The sequence below is a fragment of the Equus caballus genome, chromosome 30 (genome assembly GCF_041296265.1).
Source record: "Equus caballus isolate H_3958 breed thoroughbred chromosome 30, TB-T2T, whole genome shotgun sequence".
NCBI lineage: Eukaryota > Metazoa > Chordata > Mammalia > Perissodactyla > Equidae > Equus > Equus caballus.
Genome location: NC_091713.1, coordinates 33,983,061 through 34,005,610, shown reverse-complemented (window position 1 = coordinate 34,005,610; position 22,550 = coordinate 33,983,061). Strand labels below are relative to the sequence as shown.

At 39.2% G+C, this 22,550-nt stretch overlaps 1 protein-coding gene across 11 annotated transcripts in view; it reads left to right on the top strand.

Annotated features, from left to right (window-relative positions):
- The window catches only part of DENND1B (DENN domain containing 1B), a 243,962-nt gene that overhangs the window by 3,750 nt on the left and 217,662 nt on the right, over nucleotides 1-22,550 (top strand). For 4 of the 11 annotated variants that reach the window (XM_070255835.1, XM_070255834.1, XM_070255837.1 and 1 more), the window contains exon 2: nucleotides 5,297-5,361. In XM_070255835.1, the coding sequence (XP_070111936.1) occupies nucleotides 5,297-5,361 (65 nt within the window). Of the gene's footprint in view, nucleotides 1-2,800; nucleotides 2,938-3,139; nucleotides 3,291-3,488; nucleotides 3,669-5,296; nucleotides 5,362-22,550 lie in introns of those variants that run through there. The other 7 variants (XM_070255840.1, XM_070255836.1, XM_023632501.2 and 4 more) reach the window with 4 other exon arrangements.

Genomic DNA, 22,550 nt, shown 5'->3' with positions numbered 1-22,550 from the left:
TAGTAGGCCATACCATCTAGGTTTATGTAGGTACTCTCTATGATGCATACACAATGACTTCATCGCCTAACGATGCATTTCTCAGAATGGGTCCCTGTCATTAAGTGATGACTGACTGTATATTATAACACAGCACCAAACTACGTAAAGTAAAAATTGAACTATAAGTTGAGATAGACAAATCCATCATTGTATTAGGAGATTTTAACTCATCTGTCCCATTAACTGAATTGCGTGAAGCAGATGCAAATTCAGTAATAGAAGATGTCAACAAAACAATCATAATACTTGATCATGGACATGTTTTTAGAACACCTTATCCAAAAGCTGCAGAATATATATTCTTTACAAACACACAAAAAATGTAAACTCAAACACTTTAAAAGATTAGTGGCTTATTGAGTGTGTGTGTTTTGTTTTTCGTTAAAGATTTTAGTTTTCCTTTTTGCCCCAAAGCCCCCTGATAGATAGTTGTATATTTTTAGTTGTGGGTCCTTCTAGTTGTGGCATGTGGGATGCTGCCTCAGCATGGCTTGATGAGCGGTGCCATGTCCGTGCCCTGGATCCAAACCGGCGAAACCCTGGGCCGCTGCAGCAGAGTGCGTGAACTTAACCACTTGGCCACGGGGCCAGCCCCTCGACTATGTTTTTTGACAACAATATAGACCACGTTCTTTGACTACTCTGGTCCTGAAAAATATAATACCAACTGTCAAGTAGGAAGTACTATTGCTGAAATATGATCTTGTGAAGATCTAACACCAGTTTGAAGGTATATGCTCTTCGTAGACTATCAATCATGTCCGAAGTTCTATATGAAATGAGTATTGCTAAAACTATACCACTAGTTTCAATAAACATATTACCAAGACAAATGTATACAAAGTTCTCTTTTTTCATTTTTAACAAATCACGCAAATTGTGTCCATCTGTGTTTCTCTCCCTTTTACCTCAGTAATACCAGAAGAGATAAATAAATCTCTTCATCATTGTTAGCATAAAAGCTAGCTTAAAAAGATTTGCTTTGTGTGCGCATTTGTAGTATTTTCCCTTCAGATACTTAAAGTAAATGGAAAAATTAATTTTATATTATGCAGGGGTATGACTGATACTTAAATCCCACCAAATGGATGGGGGAAAAGCATATTAATATTTATTAACCACAAATTAAAAACTCCTGATGTAGGCATCCCAGGTGGGCTCCTTTCTTTGGTGAAGAATTAATTATAATGAAAGGAGAAGTTTGAGAAATTTTGTAACACTTGGAGGAGAAGTGGTTTTTAGTTTACAGATTTTTTTCAAGCCTTTGGACTATTTGGGAAAAAATATGCCTGTGTTGTAGTTTGCCTAACTGTGAAACTGAAATCCACAGAATAATTTCTCAAAAGATCACACAAGTCTGTAGCACTTTTTAACCTGAACATCATATTGTTCTTATGATATACAACACATAAGTCCCATTTTACAAATATAGGAACCGAGAAACTGAAGTGTCTCATCCCAAGTCAAGCTATGACGCACATAACACTAAAATATAATCTTCTTCTTTCCCCATTAATTCCTGTCCTCACTTTTGACTATGAGGTCTGTGCTCTGCAATGTATCTTGTTTTGTTGACCAAGTAACACCCACCTTTGGCAAGAACGTTTAAGATCAGTATGATTGAGTTTAATATTAGGTTCTTTTTTGGTTTTTTCCTTATTTATCTCCCCAAATCCCCCCAGTACATAGTTGTATATCTTAGTTGCAGGTCCTTCTAGTTGTGGCATATTAGGTTCTTGATTCTAAGTTCTTTATTTAATTCCCAAGACTTCTCGTTTGACTTTTATGTCTCATGACTCACACTCTATTCATACCACATTTGGTTTCCTCTCATCATCTTACCTTCTGCATGAATCAAGTCTGAAGCAACCCCCTATTTGGATGAAAACCGCTGTGGCCATGTGTCAAGGGTGGTAACGTTTCTGAGTGAAGCCTTCTCCAGAAGAACTCTTTGTAACAGCCTAACCCTGGGCAGACTTTTGAATGTCCATCACCGACTCTTTCTACATGTCTTCTCCGTGGAGCCTAGACGTGAGGCAGCAGGACAAGCAGAGAGGCAACATAAGGCAGAAGTAAATAATCAGCATCAGGCAGACCTGCTCTCAAATCCAGCTTTGCCATTACCCATTGGGCTAGCTGGGCCTGTTCCTTCATCTATAAAATGCTGATGACAGTATCAACCACCTGGAGTTATGGCAAGTCCTGAGACGGTGCATATAACCTGCTTATTTTAATGCTCTGTAAATGTCAGCTATTTATATGAGCCCCTCTCCCCCTTGGGCTTCAGTCGCGCCCTTTCTGAGCTCCCTGGGTTGCCCCCTATGAGGCCTGTCCCTACTGAAAGGGTCCAAAAGTCAGTTGTGGGTTCCGCTGCAGTCCGTGGTATAGGACACATGTGCAGGCCGGGGGGAGCACGAGCATTTTGCTACGTGGCGGGGCCGGCTAGCAGGTGCACTTGTCCGAACATTCCCGAATCAGGAGGGGGATTTCAGACAGCAGCAAGCAGCCCACGGCTGGAGTGAGGCGGGGAGTCCAGAGAGTCAACCTGAGCTCCGAATTTGCAATCTGAAAGGACATGAAACGCCCCAAAACGAAGGTTCCATCCATCACTACCAATTATTTACTGCTCCGATTCCGTGCGCACACGCTGTGGAAGATTCTGCAAGGCGAGCTGCTTTTTCAGGGACTTTGCTTCCCGGGGCTGCAGCCCTGACGCCCCGGGCGGAGCCTGGCCCGCACCCCGCGAGGAGGCCAGCTGGGCCGGGCCGGAGGACGCACGGGCACCTGGCGTCTCTGGCTCGGCGGCCACGCTGGACGAGGGTCCCCAGCCCCCGCTCCCCGGCGACGCCCCCGGGCGCCTCCTCCTCCGGCTGCGGCCGCCGCCCGCGCGCCCAGGTGAGGCCGCCCGCGCGCCCCCTCCCCGCGCGCCGACTTCCTGGTTGGCGGAAGGTGCAGCCGCCGCGCCGGGCGGCCCGGGCGCCGGAACCCAGAGGCCCCAGCCGTGGGGGCGGCGGGGGCGGCGGCCGGCGGACGCGGGGGCGGCGGCGCGCTCGGCTGCTGCTGTCACAGAGACGCTCCGGGGGGCGGGCAGGGGGGCGGGGAAGCGCCGGGGGCGCCGCCGGCATGGGCCCGCCGCCGCCGCCGCCGCTCTGAGCAGCGTCTTCCCGGCGGGGCGGGGGCGGCGCGACCCTCGGAGCGCGGGGGACGGCCGGCCCTCCGCGACATGTAACCATGGACTGCAGGACCAAGTGAGTGGGCGCCGGGCGGGCGGCCGGGCGGGGGCGGCCCTCCTCAGCGCCCCGGCCCTCACGCTTCCCGGGGCGGCCGGGGGGTCGGCCGGCCGGCCGGACAGCGCTAGGCCGCAAAGCCTGCCCGGCCCGCGGCCCCGGCCCGCGTCGACGGCCGCCCCGGGGAGCAGGGGCGCCGGCCCGCCGGGTGTGTCCTCCGGGGCCGACGGGCGCCGCGTCTCGCGGGCGTCCGCAGGGCGGGAGGGAGCGAGCCGTGAGGTGAAGCGGTTGTCACTCGGAGCGTCTCCCCGGCGTGCGGGGCACCCTTTCATTTTCAGCTGTGCGTGTGTCCGTTTGCTTCGGATGCTCTCTGCTTTTCAAATGAGATCTGCCTCGGAGGTGTGTTTTTACGGGCGCGGTGCTTGCAAAATGGTATCCCATGCGATGGTCTTTTTTTTTTTTTTTTTTTTGATGTGCTTGCTGAAGTCCAGCGGTAGGCGTTTTTCGGAGGGAGATGAGGTCAAAAGCAGTTGGCAGCGCTGTGGTGATTTTGTTTGGGGTGCCCGAGAGGCGTGAGTTTTATATTTTTCTCCTGAAACTTTGCAGAGAATTCTGGTTTCTTCCCTTACCTCCTCTTTACCACCCCCACCCCCCCAGGAGTTAAAAAAAAAATCATGTATATTAGTATTAGTGCCAGAGGCTTGTTAAATTTCACGGTTTCATTGAAATCAGCAATTTTTACACCTCAGAGAGATTCTAGAGAATATTAGGGAAATAGGAACATTTGTGATTTAGAATGGTTTTCCCCAGTGTTTGACATCGTGGGGGCTGGGGTAAGTGATTGAAGAAATATGTATGGTTTTTGGCATTAATTGGATTATGAGGAAGGAGGTCAGCTGAGTCCAGATTATTCACATTGAAACAAGTTGATAGTGGGAGGGCTGAGGAAATGGGTGTTTGCGAATTAACTTACATGGCTTGTCACTTGTTGTTTCTAGATTATCATAAATTTTTTTTTTTTAAAAAATATTTATTTAGAAGCCAAACTCGCATGAGTTTCTTGAAGGAAGTACGTATTAAAAGCAGCCAGTGTACAAAGACACGAAGGTCTCCTTAGCAGTCACTGGAATATGTTAACACTTTGGTCACGTGGGCCTTGTGGTATCAGACTTGGCTTCATCTTTTATCTTCTGGCAGAAAGAGATAAAACGGAACTGTAATTTGAAAAAAAAGTGTCTCGATAGGTTTCAATTCGGTTTTTGAAATTAAACCAATTGAATAGGTTGAACGTCTGAGAACTCAGGAAAGAAGCGAACTTCTGAAGGCAGCAAGGGCAAACGCACTGTTCCTGTAGGGAAAATCTAACATTGAGGCAGATGTCCAGTTTCCCCGCTGAGAATTGACATAAAACAAGGACTTTTTTGTTAGCCTTGGAGTCTCTGTAGAGTTTGCTACTTTCAATGTGCTTCAGTACAGTAGTTACATCTCAGGCAAAGTGTGTGCAAAGTGGCACAGTTAAGGAGCGTTATGAACGTTTTGGGGTGTCTGGAACGTGGCAGGTGGAGTTCATCATTTACGCTTAGATTGCAAGTCCTTTGAAGAAGGTTTGGGAAGGAAAGTTAGAGACAGGAACGTCCTGGCTTTCTGATTTGATTCAAGGAGATAAAGGCAGTGCTTTACATTTATCCAGCACTTAACGCTTTATGAGGTGATTCCATGTGTATTATTTGATTTATAACCCTCACAATTACTCTGTAAAGTGAACCAGGCACTTTATAGGTGAGAACACAGGCTCGGAGGTTCTGTGTTTTTCGCCCAAGTCTCAGAACTCCTAGATCTCAACTCTCTCACGTTGGTGAACTGGGAAGACACTTGCTCGTTTCTGCTATGTTGTGGTCAGATAGTCATGTGGGATCTACTGAGACAAGAACAAGATTGGTTTTTAGAGTTAAGAAAGTGTCCACGTTGTACAGATGCTTATTTATTTATCATAGGAAATAAATAAAACAAAGTTTTTTCTGTTTCAGGGAGAATCCAGAAAGGACCTTTGATCTGGTATTGAAAGTGAGATGTCATGCCTCTGAAAATGAAGGTAGGTATGTTTTGTTGATTCTTAAAATGATTGAGTCTGTCAAAACAAGCGTTAATGTTGTAGACCGCCGGGACGTAATAGCCTCAGGATAATGATAGCGCTAAATGTGTTCTCTGCATCTACTGGCTCAAGTTACTGGTAATAAAACAGATGCTAGGTCTTTACCTTGGGATTGTAGAAATCGTGCATGTTAATCAGTGAGGGTTAAATTTCGGGTGTTGTATGTTAAGGCCATGTAACTTACAACTCAGCTTTCCCATTCGTTGATAAAATTATCGTTAGTTTTTGTGGAAGGGCATGCCTTTTCATTTTCTTTCATTTGTCTTTGAAAATTTGGTTCCTTTTTTAAACATTAGTGGAAATTCTCCTGCCACTGCAAATGGGAGCCACACCAGTTCCCTTCTAATGTTTCCGGAAAGCAGACTGCGTAGGCCCTTCTGTCGGATTTACTCCAGTAGCATAGCACGTAAACAATAGTGCGACATTACTTGGAAGGGTTTCAGCTGTCAGTTCTATATAATTTCCTGAAAAGACAAGAACCCTTTAGTATGGTGATTTTTGTCAGTTTTTCCCTAACTTTGTCATATGTACGTGTGTGGCAGGGAGGGGTGGTGGAAAAGAATACATAAGAGATCTGTCTTCTTGCTTATTTCCTTTTAATGTGTCCTGTGTGATATGTTTTCATAGACATCTCCCATGTATGATTTTACTTGCAGTGTATGTACTTAGGCCCTAGATAGCCTGATGATTAAGTGTGGGTTTTGTGGAGACTTAGCTGTTCGTTCTAAAGGCTTGGTGGAAGGTCTGCTGACGCTCTAGTTCCAGAAGATGGCCAGCAATTATATGCTCCTAAGCAATTTGGAGCTGCATACCTTAAAATAGAGGAGCCCAGCCCAGCTGTGGTGAAATGGGCATGGGTAATTTTAGGTAGGAAGTCACACACGCTCCTGCCTCCACCAGCCCTACCTGCTGTACTCCTGGCCTGTTTGAACAACAGCTGTGGTCTGGTTTGTCCCCCAACAAGGAGTGATCCTAGGTTGTAGGGAGCTTTTTCTGATTAAAAAGCTTATCTTTTGTTGTCCTGTATGTATTGAAGTTTGTCCACTTACATTCTTTTTGGGCCCAACCAAGTTCTCTTTGAAGACTCAAAAGGATACATTATTTTTTTCAGCTCCAATTTAAATCTATAGTGTATTTATGGTATGAATAAATCGTCAAAATACCCACCATAACATTAGCTAAGGTGGGTGAAGTAATGCTCACCTGATGTGTTTGTAAAACAGGCTAAATTCCTTTGGAAAACATGATTTCTCTGTAATTTTAAGTGCGTGCTAAAGTGATCTTGATCGAAGGATCGATCTGCATTGTATAACAGCTCATCTGTGGATGTGTCACAGAGAGTGTGACCTTTCCCTAAAAACTTCTGAGAGGTTTCCTCCTTCCTCCCTCCTCTGCCCTTGTGCATTTCCAGGAACTAGTTATTCCAGTTCGTATCTACTCCTGCTCTTCTTTTATTACCTTTTTGCCTTGTGCTGTTGTTACTGTTTAAATCAATGCTTGTTAGAAACCTCTTCATTTGTATTTTGACAGTTTATCCAGCATGGTGAAGTTGGAAATATAATAAATGGTTAAAATAAACACTTTTGGCCTCTCTCTATATAGGTTGCAATTAATCCATTCCATCCATGTTTTCCATTAATATGGCTGATTGGCAGCAAATTCTAAAGATTTTTTTAAAAAGCTAAACTCAGTTATGTAAAAAGCATTAGCAGCTTTTCTTTTTTTGATTGTGACTTAAATAGTACGAACATGACTAATGTTTTAGAGTCTACAAGTTATATTTTTTGTGCTCCAAAAAGTAATGCTGCTATATAACTGAAATCTTATGTCAAGTTGAGAGTTGGATGTTTATAAGTATTTTTATTAATTTTCTACTTTATTGATAAATATTAAAGGGAAAAATGTCCAGAAATCATTAAAGAAAGTTATTGGAATATTCCTACTTAACTGTCAATAAAATCTGTTTATTTTAATGAGTCTGATTTGTGCATCAGTTTGTTTAAAGTAGCATAAGGTTTTTTGCTAACATTGAATGAACACAGATGACGTTGTTATGTAGTAATGGATTGGAAAACAAAATGTGTAAATTAGTATGCTTAGGGTACAAATATAAAACAAATTTAAATAATTAGAAAATTTGATAGTTCATATAAGAGAAAGTCTAGAAGCAGGTCATCAAAGATCCAGATTCCCTCTGCACCTCGGCTCTGCCACCCAGAGTAATGGTATCATTGGATGGCTTAGATTCCTGTAGTTATAGGATGGCTGTCAGAGAAGTTGGAACTCTCCTTTCTCCTTTATGATTATGGGGGTGACAGACACTGGCTTTTCATGGCGCTCTTTTTAGAGCCAGAAATTCTTTTCCCAGAATCCCCCAGAACATTCCATCCTAGTGGCCCAAGTTGGCATGGGCCTGAGCTTGCCTAAAATATTCATTGGTGGGGTAGTCGTAGAGGGGTGAGTAGCAAGATTATTACGATTGATTTACTGAACAACTGGCAAGGAGTAGATGTTGGGAACTCAGTTAAAATACTGTTTGCATTTTTCAGAATTTTGCTTTATTTTTTGAATGAATTATTTCTCAGAATACTGGTGTATTTTTTGATGACTATCTATTTGATCCTGTAGAAAATATGATGCTCAGGGTAAACTTGGTTTATGCTAAGATTGGTGATATTACATTAATATAGTTGGAATGTTTTTCTTGTTCACTTTTTAATAGAGAAATTCTAAGTTCTTTCGTTTATCGTGAATAATTTAGATCATAAATATCTTCAGAGACAAATTGTTATTAGCTAAGTTTTAGTTAGTGATTTGAAATGGCATTAGTTGAACTATAACTCAGTATAGCTAGTTCTGTAAGGTGATGATCTTCATCTGATCTGTTGCTATTTGGACTTATTTCAAAGGCATTACATTGATTTTCTGAAAACAATACATTTTAGAACACTGGGAAGTAGTTTCACAAGGAGGGCCCCACAAATTTCAGATAGTGTTTCCCTAGCATGTGCCTGTTGTGTTAGTAAAATTGGTTCTGGTGGTGTCCGATGGGTTGTTGGGGTGTCTTTTCATAGATGTTTCCCTGGCAGGACTACTTCCCTAGCAACTTCTGCTCCAACTGTCCGAGAGTGAAGCACCAACATTTAGGTCTTAATGCTCTTCCTGGTAGGTTTCCAAGCTATTTGCTGTTGTGGCTCCTCTCTTTGCTGACTTTCTTGCTTCCCAGCAGTCAGGAAGTGCAGCCAGCAGTGTTGGCCTCTCCTCAATTCGAATAACAGGACTCAGGGTTACCATGTTGTCCCTGCCATCCCCAGAGTGATTCAGGATTTGAGGGACGTGAAAAGTAACTCTTCCTCAGTGGAAGATTAGAGATGCCTCTTCTCAGGGTTTCTCTTCCAGGCAATGGCCTTGGTACCCTAGCTTTCTCTTTTATGTTTTGTTGCTAGCTTATCCCAAGAAGTAGTAGTTGTAGTTAATAGTAGTAGTAGTAGTAGTAAGTAGTGGTAGTAATTAGTAGCAGTAGTTATTATTAGTAGTAGTTAATAAGTAGTAGTGGTGGTGGTGGTAGTGGTAGTGGTGGTACTTGTAGTAGGTAGTAGTAGGTGGTGGTGGTAGTAGTAGTAATAATAGTAGTAGTAGTGGTAGTAGGTGGCAGTAGTAGTAGCAGCAGCAACAGGTGGTACTTATGTAGTACTAACTTTGTGCTATGCACAATTCTGGATATTTCACATGTACTGTTTAAGCCTCACTAAAATCCTATGAAATGTTTATCTTCATTTTGCACATGAGGAAACTGAAGCATAGAGAAATGAAGAGACTTGGCCAAAGTGGACTGGCTCCAGAGTCTGTATTTTAATCTATTTCTTTTTAGTAAATTTAATGTTGTTTTTAAATCTGCTGCCTCTCATTGTGTAATGACCTCACATAAGCTCAGTGTCGCTACTTTATTATCATGTGAGGAAATACTAGAGTATAAACTACATATGGTGCAGGTATTTTTTTTAAAACAGGAATACAGTGTCTTCCCTGAAATTAATGAATTGAGTGTTATTCCACATGAAATAATTACTGAGCTTTTTCCTTGTGGTTATTGATGCTCGCTCAGGAGATTCCCCTGTCTGCCCCTACTCTTCTCTTTTAGGATTTACATCTCCGTATTTAGTGACTCTTTGATTCAACAGTTCTAGCCATTAGTCGTTTCAACACGTTTAGCAAATCTTGTTTTCTTTGTTCCTTTCTCTTTACCTAGAATAATTTCTCTTAGGAACACATCCCTCTTTGCTGCCGACTTTCCACTGTTATCAGCCCATCCAACCCAGTATCACATTATTCATCTTTCTCATCTCTAGCTTGTGTTAACAGTTTAACTGCTTCTTACTCTTTTCTTAAATTAGAACCTTACGCCAAAGAATCCTAACTTAGTATCCCCCGTGCTCTGCACAAAGGAGGTATTTCTAAGCTCACTTTTCTATTTGATAACTTTTCATCTGTAGGGATACTATTTACACAGAATCCACAGCATTTTGCTTCTGCCTCTATTTTAGCTCTTACTGTGTTCTTATACAGATGTCTAATATGATAATTGATAGACATAGAGATATGTCTGTATATTAAGACATATCTAAGTGTCTGTTTGCCATGCCTAAAGTAAGCTCTTCAAGAACCGGGCCATGACTTATTAATTTGCATCCTTATAGAAAAGGTTAGCACAGTATATGGCATGTTTAGTGAATATTTACAGAATGAACAAAAGAACTTGGACCTAGCATAGTACCTGGCCATTGATCAAATGAATGTTGATTAGATTAATTCACAGGGAGCTGCTGGTTTTAGAAGTGGTCTTAAGTGTGTGCTGGCATGACAGTAGCAGGGGTGTTAGAAATACATGACCATATATATCTTGGACTGGGCCATTTTGGGGTATCCTGTGCTCAAGCTCTTCGCTTCAGGATCCACATCTGCTCTCCTCTTTTCTCACATCACAAGATTTATTGGGACAGTTGCTCTATATGTATGTTTGTGGAGGCGACCTTTAAACCCATGTACACCCATCCACACACATCTAAAACTTAATAAAATCCTAACATTTAGAAAGTAGAACTTTGATGAATCACGTGCACAATAAAGTGGTTTAGGAGACTTTACGTATTGCTCAAGGTGGAAGGAATCTGTGAGTAAAATCTGGTTACTGTGTTTTTGCTCTAGCTTTGTGTTCATGAAAGAACTCTTTCTGAGTCCCTCTCAATCCAGATGCATTAGGATAGATTAGAGTGATCTTAACTGAAAGTATTAACTTTACGTCCTAGGTTGTTAAGAAGACCGAAACTCTTATTTTCTCATCTTTGCTAATCGGGGACAAAATTTAATGTGTTCTCTAGACTAACCTTATCTTTGAGATGTGCCATTTTTTGTTTTACATGGAAAATAGTTCAGAATAGCCATACTTTTATTTTTGGCTGTGGTACATTACATCACCTTCCACATAGCTGCCTGCAAGTGTAAAAATCAAATTTCAGCATTCGGTATTTGTTGATAATTACTCTGATAGGGATGCTGCAGAGTTTATATTTTAGTTTTTTTTGGTTTTTCTTTTTTGAGGAAGATTAGCCCTGAGCTAACATCTCCTGCCAATCCTCCTCTTTTTGCTGAGGAAGACTGGCCCTGAGCTAACGTCCATGCCTGTCTTCCTCTACTTTATATGTGGGACGCCTGCCACAGCATGGCTTGCCAAGTGGTGCCATGTTTGCACCGGGGATCCGAACTGGCGAACCCCAGGCCACCGAAGTGGAACATGTGCACTTAACCGCTGTGTCACCAGGCTGTCCCCTAAAGTTTATATTTTAATAGTTTGATTATAACTTGTTAGGTACTTCTATTTCACATGTTCTTTATTTTTGCTGCCTTAATCCAAGGTGACCTCTTGATTTCTCGTGTGAATGATTCTCACTGTGACATGTGGGAGGTGGTGCCTCTGTGTGGTCTCTTCATGTTGGTGTCCTCTCCACTGCTGTTTGACCACGGTGTTTTGCCACAGAGCCACCAGTTTGTTCTGGTTTTTTCTTGTTTTCTTGACTTTCAAGCTAACATGTTCCTGATAGACTTTCGATAATATTCTCTCCTTTGAAGGATTTTCTTATGCCTCCAAATTTTTGTTTTCAATTTGCAAGTCAGAGGACAGTAATTTACCTTTTAAAATATACATTTTAACCTGTGTATACAATATTAGCAATAGGCATTTTTGGGGTACTTTAGGCAGCCATGGTGTTACTTTAAATGACAATGAAACTCAAAGGGAGTAAGTGTGAAGTATGTTCTCAATCAATTCTGAAGGATCCTTATTCCTTGGAAATAAGTTTTAACATTTATCATTCGAAAACTTTTCTCACTTTTAAACTCTTAGGCTTATGCTAAAGGAACATTATGGAAACTAGGAGAGGTGTTTTTTTATTTAACGTTTTTCATTTGAGCTAGAAAGCATTAAAGATAGCTTTGAGAAACTCCTGAAATACTGCAGTGTTCCTATATTGTTAGGTTGAGTGGTTTCCCTGTTGTATTTATTTTGGGCATAGTTAGACTCTTTGTTTATGTGAATTAAGGATAAGTTGATGTATTCAAGGTAGTGATTTAATTTTATCTATAGAAAAGGGTGTCTTGTTTCACATTTGTGTGGTGGTCAGTCATTGGTCTTGTGGGGGAACTTGTGGAAGGTGCTCCTGAATTGATTTTTTAGAGGTATTTAGGAGACCCCAGAAGAGAACAGTAGAATAATAGAACTGGAAGTTTCCTTAAAGAGCACCTAGTTCACTCATTGGAGGGGAATTGCTTTGATGTCTTGTATAATTCCTGGAGCCCCTCTGCTCTCACCCTGCAGGTGCCATTGTCGTGGTAATGCTGGGTGACTGCATAAAGATTCTCCCCATGAGCATTATACAGGCCTGCTCCACCCCAAGCACTCTTCTCATTACTCTTCAAATAGCAATTCCTTTAAGTAGGTGGTATTACTTAATGTATTTATCTGATTAAAGTAATTCGTGGTGAGGTGTGAACAACTGATAGACAGCCCTCAAGGGAGCATTTTAATTTTAAAGAAAGCCTTGTAAACTTGAATTAATTAAAAAGATGCAGTTTGCTGTAGGGAAAAGAACTCTGAACTAAGGATCAAGTGTACCTCTGTCAATATCTATATTGATACTCCTTTTGTAATTTGTGATCAACAGCTTTAATAAGTGTAAATACAGAGTATTCAGTGAATTTCATTAAGACTTTTTTTTGTTTGTTTATAAGTTCTCAGTTAAGGAAATAAAGCTGTAGCATCATGGTTACAGAGCCTTATTTATGGATTTATTTTCTCTGATTGGTCTTGCAGTTAGATGTTTTACAGAAGTAGTAATAAAAACTACTATTTATTTAGTATTTACCATATGTCAGTAAATATGCCAAGAGCTTACATATCCTATTTGTCTTCACTACAACCAGATGAAGCAGGGACTGTTATTCTTTTTATAGAAATGAGGAAATGGAGGCTCAGAAAATTCAAATTACTTGCCCAAGTCATACAGCTGGAAGAGTTGGAACTGGGACTTGAACCTGTTTTTCTGATTCTAGAGCCTGAACTCTTAACCATTGCACTGTGCTGCCTTTAAAATACTCGTCTTTTTCTAATAGCATTGAAATTTTTCACAGCAATTTTAAGATAGCCACCCTTTTAGCAAATCCCTGACTCATTCTAGGCTTGACCAGAGTTGTTGTGATATTATGTTAATTTTTGACAGACATAAAAAGATGACAATGGGAAGAAGAGCATAAAGCCCATAGGAAGTAGTCAGCCCTCTTTCATTCGTTTAGTGAACGTTTGAGTGCCAGTTATGTGTCAGGCACAGGTGAGAAGCACTTATGAAGGTGACATTCTTGGAGAGGAAGTGTCAGTTTCAAATCAATGATTGTAATGGTGTAGTCAGGGCTGTAAGAGAGGTTGCACAGTATACAGCACCGAGTATGGAAGAGGGCACCCAACTGAGCTCTGTGTGTGTTACCTGGGGGACAGTGTGAGAGAGAGGAGTGAGGAGAGGCAGGGGTAGTCCTGAGATGATGGAGGAGACACAATTAGTTATCTTGTCAGCTCTCAGTTGGGTACCAGGTGGTTATCTTTTTCTAAAGTTAGTTGGAGTTTTAGTTCCTATTCAGAATCTTGTGTGAATAATTAAGAGTAAAGAATACGTATATTGCTTTTGATATAAATATTTTTAGCTAATGAAGGTGATCAAGAAGCACTCTCTGCTGTAGTGTAATTTGCCTTGGTAGGGTTTGTTGGGTTTAGTTTTGTTTTGTTCAGAGCCTAAAACAGTGTCTGACCCAAACTGTCTTCAAAGTATGTGTTAAATTGTTGAGGCAATGTTTTGAAGGTACTGAGATGGATTTTAAACAAAAGGAATGGAAATTGTAAAGGGTATTGAAAGGTTGATACTTGTTCTTAAATTAATTTCTTTGTTAAAAGTATAACAACATCATTGAACTGGTGAAATTTGTGAAATTGCAGTTTGAGAAGTAAAAGATATAAAAAGAAATTGCTGAGTGGTAATCCTTTCGATATCTGCCTTGTGACAGTTATATGCTATCTTGAACTTGAACTTGATTTCCCTGACTTAAGCTAACCACTGGATTTTAGGTTTTTGAGGACAAACATCTCTGCATCTCTTGTAGATTTTCAGAAGGTACCTTCCATATGGATGATGTTTAGTAATTGCTTGTTATAGTCTGTTGTTAAAGTGAAATTAGTAAAACGTTGTGCTGTATTTCCAATACCTATTTTAGATTTCTTAAAAAAATTTTTTAATGTAAAGGACTTTGAAAGGCTGTAGATTTTTATCATCATAAGCAATAGATGCTTCATTTAAAAAAGTTTTTTTAGTAGAACTGTTGATAAACCACAAACTCTATGACTTAGTTGGCAGAACTGGTAAAGATCAGATAGAGCCTTTTCCTCTTTCAGTTCCTTCTTATTTATCATTTGAATCTGAAAATAAAGTGTAGAACTATCAGTTTAGTACATCTGATGGTCTTCTGCAAATGTATTAAGTGTCCAGAAGTTAGTCATTTCAAACATAATTTTGTCTTGGTTTGGTAGCAGAAATGCACCAGCATAAGGATGTGTTTACTATTCAAATTTATATTAATTAAAATTAAGCAGTCCTTTAACATTTTGTCTCCAGGTAATTATAAAATTTAGACTTATTAATTTTGATGAAAGCTTATTTGAAATAACTTAAGAATTTGTGCAGAAGACATTCGTTGAAATGAAACCCAAATAAGTTCAGAAGTGTTTTAACACACAGGAACACCATCTGTCCTCAGGGTCCATGCATTAACAGTAGTTACTCTTAAGTAAACTTGTATGGAAGTGGTTCAGAAAGGATTCTTTTTTTTTTTTTAATGGATGAGAAGGGGGCTTTTTCTTTTTTAATTCTTCTCCCAAAGCCCCGCCCCGCCAAACACACAAAGTTGTATATTCTACTTGTGAGTGCCTCTGCTTGTGCTATGAGGGACGCCACCTCAGCATGGCCTGATGAGTGGTGCCATGTCCATGCCCAGGATCCGAACCGGTGAAACCCTGGGCCGCCAAAGCGGAGCGCGAAAAGTTAACCACTCGGCCACAGGGCTGGCCCCAAGAAAGGATTCTTAAATGTCTTTTTTTTTGAGATTCCAGTGTATTTTGGCTATGTTGTTTGGAAGAGGAAGTCATGTACTATTTGGGAAATTTTTTTCAAGTTTTTGGTCATTGTTACACTTTTATAGAAATTAAAATAGTATTTCTGTTTCATTATAAGCAATGAATGAGGTTAATTTACTTGACTTTTAGAAAATAATGTATCTTTTTTTATTACAACAGAGGATGTGAGAACTAAGTTTTGGAGTTGTAGTTTTGCTATGAAATGTGTGATTTTGGTGATGAATATCTGCAGATTAGTCATTGACAATGAGGGGCAACGCAATTTCATCAAGATTGTGTTGGTTGTGTTCACTGTGAACAGGTTTAGACATATTATAGAAGAAATAGTAAGCTGAGAATTTTTATGTGCAAAAATACTAGTTTCCAAGTTTCTAATGGTTAGTATTGTGTTTGTTAGTAACAATATTTACTCTAAAAGTCAAAATATTAAAATAAATTCCAGTTGAAAGTTAAAATTTTAACTTGTAGACATTAACTTCATTTTTAGCTTAATAATTGAAGGCATAAGTGAATCTACAGTACAGTACCTTATATGTGTCCTAAATTTGGCATTTGAAGCTTGTGCAGCTGTCCAAAACTCTTTACAAAGCCATTAGGAAATCTGTTCACTTCTAATTTCCTCGATTTGGGAATTTATAAAATCTTTTGGTAATTTTTTGACTCATTTCTCTCAGATTGGCAGTGACGATTTTGTTTGTAGAGGAACATGGAAAGAAGGGAGGAGAGGACTCTTATTTCAAATTTTCTACCTTAAACCTTGTAGCATATACTACTACTTTCATACTTGTGTTGTATTCACAATGGTGGTCACGTATTGAAAATGAAGTCACCGAACACTTCTGAATTGCCTTGTAAATCATTACAGTAAGACTAAATTATATTTAGCATGTTTTACAGTTTATATTTTTATGGTATTTTAATGCTTTGAAAATGTATAATTTGTATTGTGTAGTATGTATTACAGATTTAACATAAATAATTTATATTTACTCTAAAATATAATTTTAAATATGACTAGAATTTACCTTTTTTAGATATGGCTGGATTTAATTTGTCAAAACACAGAAATTGCTTATGTATTATTATTAAGGGACTTGTCAATACTTATTCTGAGTTAAAGCTCTTAATTTAAAAGCTAGGATTAAGGAGAATAGATGCTGGATGCTTTTGCTTGATTTATGGGTTGGAGGAAATGACTCAGCTAGAGCTCAGTGCTCTCTAAGAGATGTCTTCCTCCCACACAGATATGTTTTAACCCACAAGGACAGGAGTGTAGAATCTTACGCACCTAAGAGAAAGACCAAAGGCCATGTTTTCTCCTTCTGGAATCTATATTTAGCAACTTGGCCCAGTGGAGGCCTGCTAGCTCTTTGCACAACCTCATGCCATCTGCATAAGATGTTAAATTTTGGAATTTGTACTTTTGCTTTGTTTCACTTTTACTTTTTTGATGTATTTGGTGTTTATTCTTTCATTCATTAGAGATTTAATATTTTTAATTCCTTTGAACTGTTTTAGCTTAATTCTTTAGGTTTTTTTGTTTTTGTTTTTACTGAGGAAGATTAGCCCTGAGCTAACATCTGTTGCCAGTCCTCCTCGTTTTTAGCTTGAGGAACATTAGTCCTGAGCTAACACCTGCGCCAGTCTTCCTCCACCTTTTATTTGTGGGGCACTGCCAAGGCGTGGCTGATGAGTGGTGTGGCTTCATGCCTGGCATATGAACCCATGAACCCGGCCCACCAAAGTGGAGCACACTGCACTTAACCACTACGCCACAGGGCCGGCCCCTTCTTTAGTTTTTATTTTTACTTTTAATTGTACTTTGCTTCTTTTTTCTCATAATTTTATTTTAATTTCTTTTATTTGATTTTTAAAAAGTTTTCATTCCTTTTATTGTTTAAAAAAAGCATTTAATGAAATGCTTTCTTTTGTTTGGAAAAAGTTGTACTTTCTTGTTCTGAGATAGAGTGCCCTTTGAACCTTTTTTGTTTTTCTAATGATGAGACTAGGAAAGCTGGTAGAGGAGGTTGAATATTATGAAAGGTAATTGTTGTAGAAACTCTCAGTGCAGACACACACTAATAAAACTAATGCTTACTACTTGGGTTGAATGTGAATAGGTGTTTAAATCTCTGTTTCAAGGTTAACAGAAGCAAATGGATTTCATGACGTGATTTTCTAAAAACCTAAAGCCTGGAATCCTTTTACAGATAAAACAGAATGTTTCACCTTATAGACATCATGGTGGAGTGGAAAGATACTGGACTAAGAGTTGAAACATGGCTTTTGGTCCTGGCTTCACTACTTTTTAGTTGTATGACTTGGTCAAGTTGTTTAGCTTCTGTTGATTTCACTTTTCACAGTATCAAAAGTTTTGTGCTACATATCTCAAGAATTATGAGAGTCCAATACAAAACGGCATGAAGGTGCTTTGTAAGCTGCACTGTAAAGGGCTTATATAGAGATAAACTTTTATTTGGTTTCTATATTGAGGTTGTAAAGTATTTGAAAAAAGGCATGATCACTTCAACAGAAATTCAGTGTCAGTGTTGACTTTTCCCCCTGTTTTGAGGTGTGTGATCAACCTGGAAGAAAGGACTGATGAAGGAAGGTCACACAATAACTTCCAGGTTCCCCAGCTAACACTGCAGAAGTGTCAGAAACCAGGAGGAAGGAAGATGCTAATGCGTTTGGGGCTGATGAGTTAGTTTCACTTTGAGAAGGATGTTTGGCAGAGAATAAAAATTTGTGGCGTTAAATCTGGCAGTACTCATTTAAAGGCTTGGTGGCATCTAGAGGGATTAGGCAGGACTTGGAAGTTACAATGTGACTTTTTCTGCGCTCCTTCCAAATTTTTCACATGCACAAACTTCAGCAGGGAAGTAGGAATTCCATATATGTGTAAATTTTCAAATTTCTAAGAGTTAATATTGACAAGCTAGAAGGTTATTAGAATGAGAATAAACTAGAGGTTCGTATCTCTGAAGGAATGATAATGAGGTGAGGTTAAGAGTAATATTATACAAGTGTAGGATTTTCAGTGGGAATGTTATCAGTTGTGAGGTATGGTACAATTGGTTATGAGTTCTCTGTAAACTCACACGAAGCATTGCAATGTGTGAATGGTTAAAAATTATAGCAAATTCAAGGCTATCCCAATAATGACATTGCTCTTATTTGCATTCCTATGTGAGTTTCTTGAGTGAGTGCTAAAGGAATGGCATAGCTATGGTTAGCACTAGAAATTGTAAACCAAAGGTTATCAATGCTATAGGATAGAGTAAGCCCCTGATAGGATAAATAACTGATGATTAAAAATTATTCCAGTGTTAATTACTTGAAAAATGTATTTAGACTTTGACAAAATCTGGATATGTGCATAAGTGTGGGTTGTGAATATGAACATTGTCTCTTATATGAGTGGTAATGGATAAGATTTGAGAACTACTATATTATAGATTTAATTTTAGTCCAGCAATTAACCTTGAAGCACGATTGTATGACATTATTGATATAAATCTCTTTCTATAGGTAATTTTATATTTTTTCAAACAAATTTAATTTATTTAAGACCACTCTATATATTCCTGATTTCTCAATAGCAGTGTTTCTCAACTTTATTCATGTCACGACACACAGAAAATGACAATATTTGTAGGGACATCTGGACAAATGGATTTCATGCAATGATAAGGAGATAACTGGCCTGGGGGCTCCCAGGGTTGGGGAGATCTTTATATTCTCACTCTTCTCTTTTTTTCTTTTTTTTAAGATTGGCCCTGAGCTAACATCTGTTGCCAATCTTTTTTTTTCTTTTTCTCCTCAAAGCCCGTCTACCGCATAGTTGTATATTGTAGTTGTAGGTCCTTCTGGCCGCCTCAGTTTGGCTTGATGAGCAGTGCTAGGTGTGTGCCCAGGGTCCCAACTGGCGAAACCCTGGTCCACTGAAGCGGAGTGCATGAACTTAACCACTTGGCCACGGGGGGCCAGCCCCTGTCCTCATTCTTCTTAACTATGAGAAGGACACAGGCTGGGATGTTCTCTTTATGGTTTCTTTGGTGAGAAGAGAATCTGCTCTTTTATTCACTGCTTTTGTTCACTGCTGTTTTATGCTAGCTAGGGTGGCAGAACTCTAAAGTTAGATTGGATTTAGAAGAACTTGGTTGGAGTTCTGGCTTTGTAATAAGACTCTTAGCCTCTCTGAGCCTCAGTTTCTTTGTCTTTAAAATGAGAACAATAACAACCTTTCTCTTTCTACCAGAAAGCTTGTGATGATCAATAGAGATAATAAAATGTATAAATATGCTTTCGAACAATGCTTATTTTTATTATAATTTACAGAAATTGTAAGTACATGCCTTTCATAATTCACAAGAAGAAATAATTAGATGCTTATGTTTGATATGTATATAGTGTGTGTATATATATTTAATATATAATGACATGGTGTCCATCAGTGAGGGTACTTGACTCCAAAGGTAGGAGGATGAATTGCAAGATTTAACGATGACTATAATAATTAAGGATTAATGAGGGATATATTACATTTATCCAAGTATTTCTTTCTGTTTCAGGCTAAGGCCTAGCATATTCTTTTAATAATAATTCTAATTATGGGTTCTGATAAATATTATAAACAATTTTCATATTCATCTATTTTAATGGTTTTTTTTTAAGATTGGCGCCTGAGCTCACGACTGTTGCCAATCTTTTTTTTTTTTTAATTGCTTTTTCTCCCCAAATCCGCTCAGTACATAGTTGTATATTTTAGTTGTGGGTCCTTCTAGTTGTGACATGTGGGATGCCACCTCAACATGGCTTGATGAGCGGTGCCTTGTCCTCTCCCAGGATCCAAACCGGCGAGAAACCCTGGGCCGCTGAAGCGGAGTGCATGAACTTAACCGCTTGGCCACGGGGCCAGCCCCATAGTGGTTTTTTTTAAATCGAAAGGATAACGAATAAAATTCAATGTTAGTAATCTACACGTACTGAAAGTCTGTATATTTGTACCACTTTTTTCCTAAGTAATAATCAAAGCTAAATGTTTAATGGCAGTATATTCTAATTGCTGGGAAAACATCTATGAATAAACAGCCTCTGGCCTTGCAGACTAAAACCACAGTGTAGCAGCTGAGTATGTTAATGCCATCCATCACAATTGACTATCAAAATATTCTCCTCAATTGTGTTAGACTCTATGTTTAGGATAATTCCTAGCACTTTTCTTGAAGAACTAGTCTGATATCATCAACGCAAATGAGGTTTTTGGTTTTCCTACATATCTATCACGTTCCTATGGAACCTAAGGGAGCCTCACCCTTTTGCTAGTGTGGGGCTGGCTGTTCTGATCACATGACCAGGACATGTGGCAGTCTCGTCCAGCCAGGCTTTCAGTCTCTGTTGTTAACTGTAGTTTTTCTCAAACTAGGCCTTGCAAACTCTTAATGTTGATGAGACCCCGGTCTCCAGAATAAGGTCTGCATTTCAGTCTGGCGTTTTAGACCCTCCGTGACCTGGGCTCAGATGACTGTTTTAGACTTGGTTTTATTGCTTCACATCACTCACCCCCAAACAAATCTCAGGTGGTCCTGTGTTGTCTGCTCTGTCCAGAGTGCTGTTTCCTCCACTTCTGTGGAGTCTACTGGTCCCCGTAAGTAAAGCTCAGCTCACAAGTCTGCTTTCGTGATAAGTACGTCAGTCATCTCTAAATGCATGTTAGTGTAGTAAACCTCCTATGACCAGGTTACACATTTGTTTTGGTGGTGATTTAAAATTTATATTTGTTTCAATGGCCGTTATTTAAAACATTTTTTAGTAACAGTGTTTTAAATCAGAAAATAATAAACACAAATAAAATTTTTTTACCGTTATACAAAGAGAAATACAAAAAAATGATGTCTCCTCCTACCTCAGATCCAAAGTCCCTTGGCACCCTTCCTAGAGAATACATAGTTAACTGTTTCTTGTCCATTCCTTCAGAGAAATTCAGTTCGTTTGTCAGCATGTTGATGTAAATGTTCCCTTGGACGCACATGGATGCATCCATGCAAACTGTTTTCTCTTTGCTGCCTTTGATTTAGTTTGCAGGTTTTTCTAATTCAGCACACAGAGCTGCATAGTGTGCTCGTTTCTTGACTGTACTGTGAGCTGGTTCAACTTTCCAATTTCTTCCCTGAGATTTTCGGTTTATAAGATAACTTTTCCATCTTTAAGTTAATTTTGAGGTAAGTGATATGTAAAAATTCTTGAAGTCTTTTATTCTCATTTTTTCCTCATTTGTTATTAATGCCATCAATTCTGTAAATGGGAATATTTAAGCTTGCTTTGATGAATAGAAAAATTTCACTTGCCTATCTCTTCTATAATTTCTTTTCACCATGGTGTGTGAGAAAAAGTAAAGACCTTTTTCTCCTAAAATTACACTTTGAAAATATTATTCTTTCATTAATGGTATTAGTTTATGACGAAATTTTGAAAATCTGAGTTTAAAATCCATTTGTATTGTCTTCTGTCTATGTGACTTTGGGCAAATTACTTATCCATTTTTATGTCTCTCTTTCCTCATCTGTAATATGGGTTTAGTAACATCCGTTTCACGTTATCACGTGAGAAAATGTATGTGGAAAAATGACAAATTATAAAATGCTATACAAATGTTATAAGAAATTAAAATCAATTTACCGTCTAATCTATAAACTTTTCCTCAACGTCTGTCTAGAACAAGACAAAAATAATACTTGTCATCAAATTTTTTCTGTTCCTTTTAAAATCGTGTACAACTTTGTTTTTTACCTTAATGGCCAGTATAACTCTTAATGCTTCTCTCTCTCTTTTCCCATTTGTTTTGGAAGTCAATTGCTAAGATGGTTTGTATTATACTGTGTTTAACTTTTTAGCAATACAACTTGTCTTCTGCATTTGTGAGCACAATATATTTTTAAAATTCCTAAAGTATGATAAAAAGCAAAAAGCATATCTTCTGCCCTGAAGTGGCATAAGAGTACTGATTCTGTCTTGATTTCTCACTATTGCTCTGTTTTTCCTGTCTCTCCTTGTTTTTCTTTTTGTCTGTTGTCCTCCATTAATTCATTTTTCTTTTGTTAGCTCTTCCGCCTGCCTTTGTATCATCTCTCTGCCCTTTTTCTTCCTCCTTTTTGTGTGGAGGCTATGTTATAGCAATCGCCTCTTCTTTCTCCCTTCCTGTCACCTTCACATTCTGTGTCATTTCTACATTCTCAGAACCTGTCTTTAATAAGCAGTTAGTTTCCCAAACCTTTAGGGCATTCTGTTAAACTTTTAATCTCTGTGACACACATCTGTTTGTTTCATGGCTTGTTTGTCTGTCCATCCATTCATCCATTTCTCAATCCGAGTGTATACAATGTCATTCTTGATGCTAGAA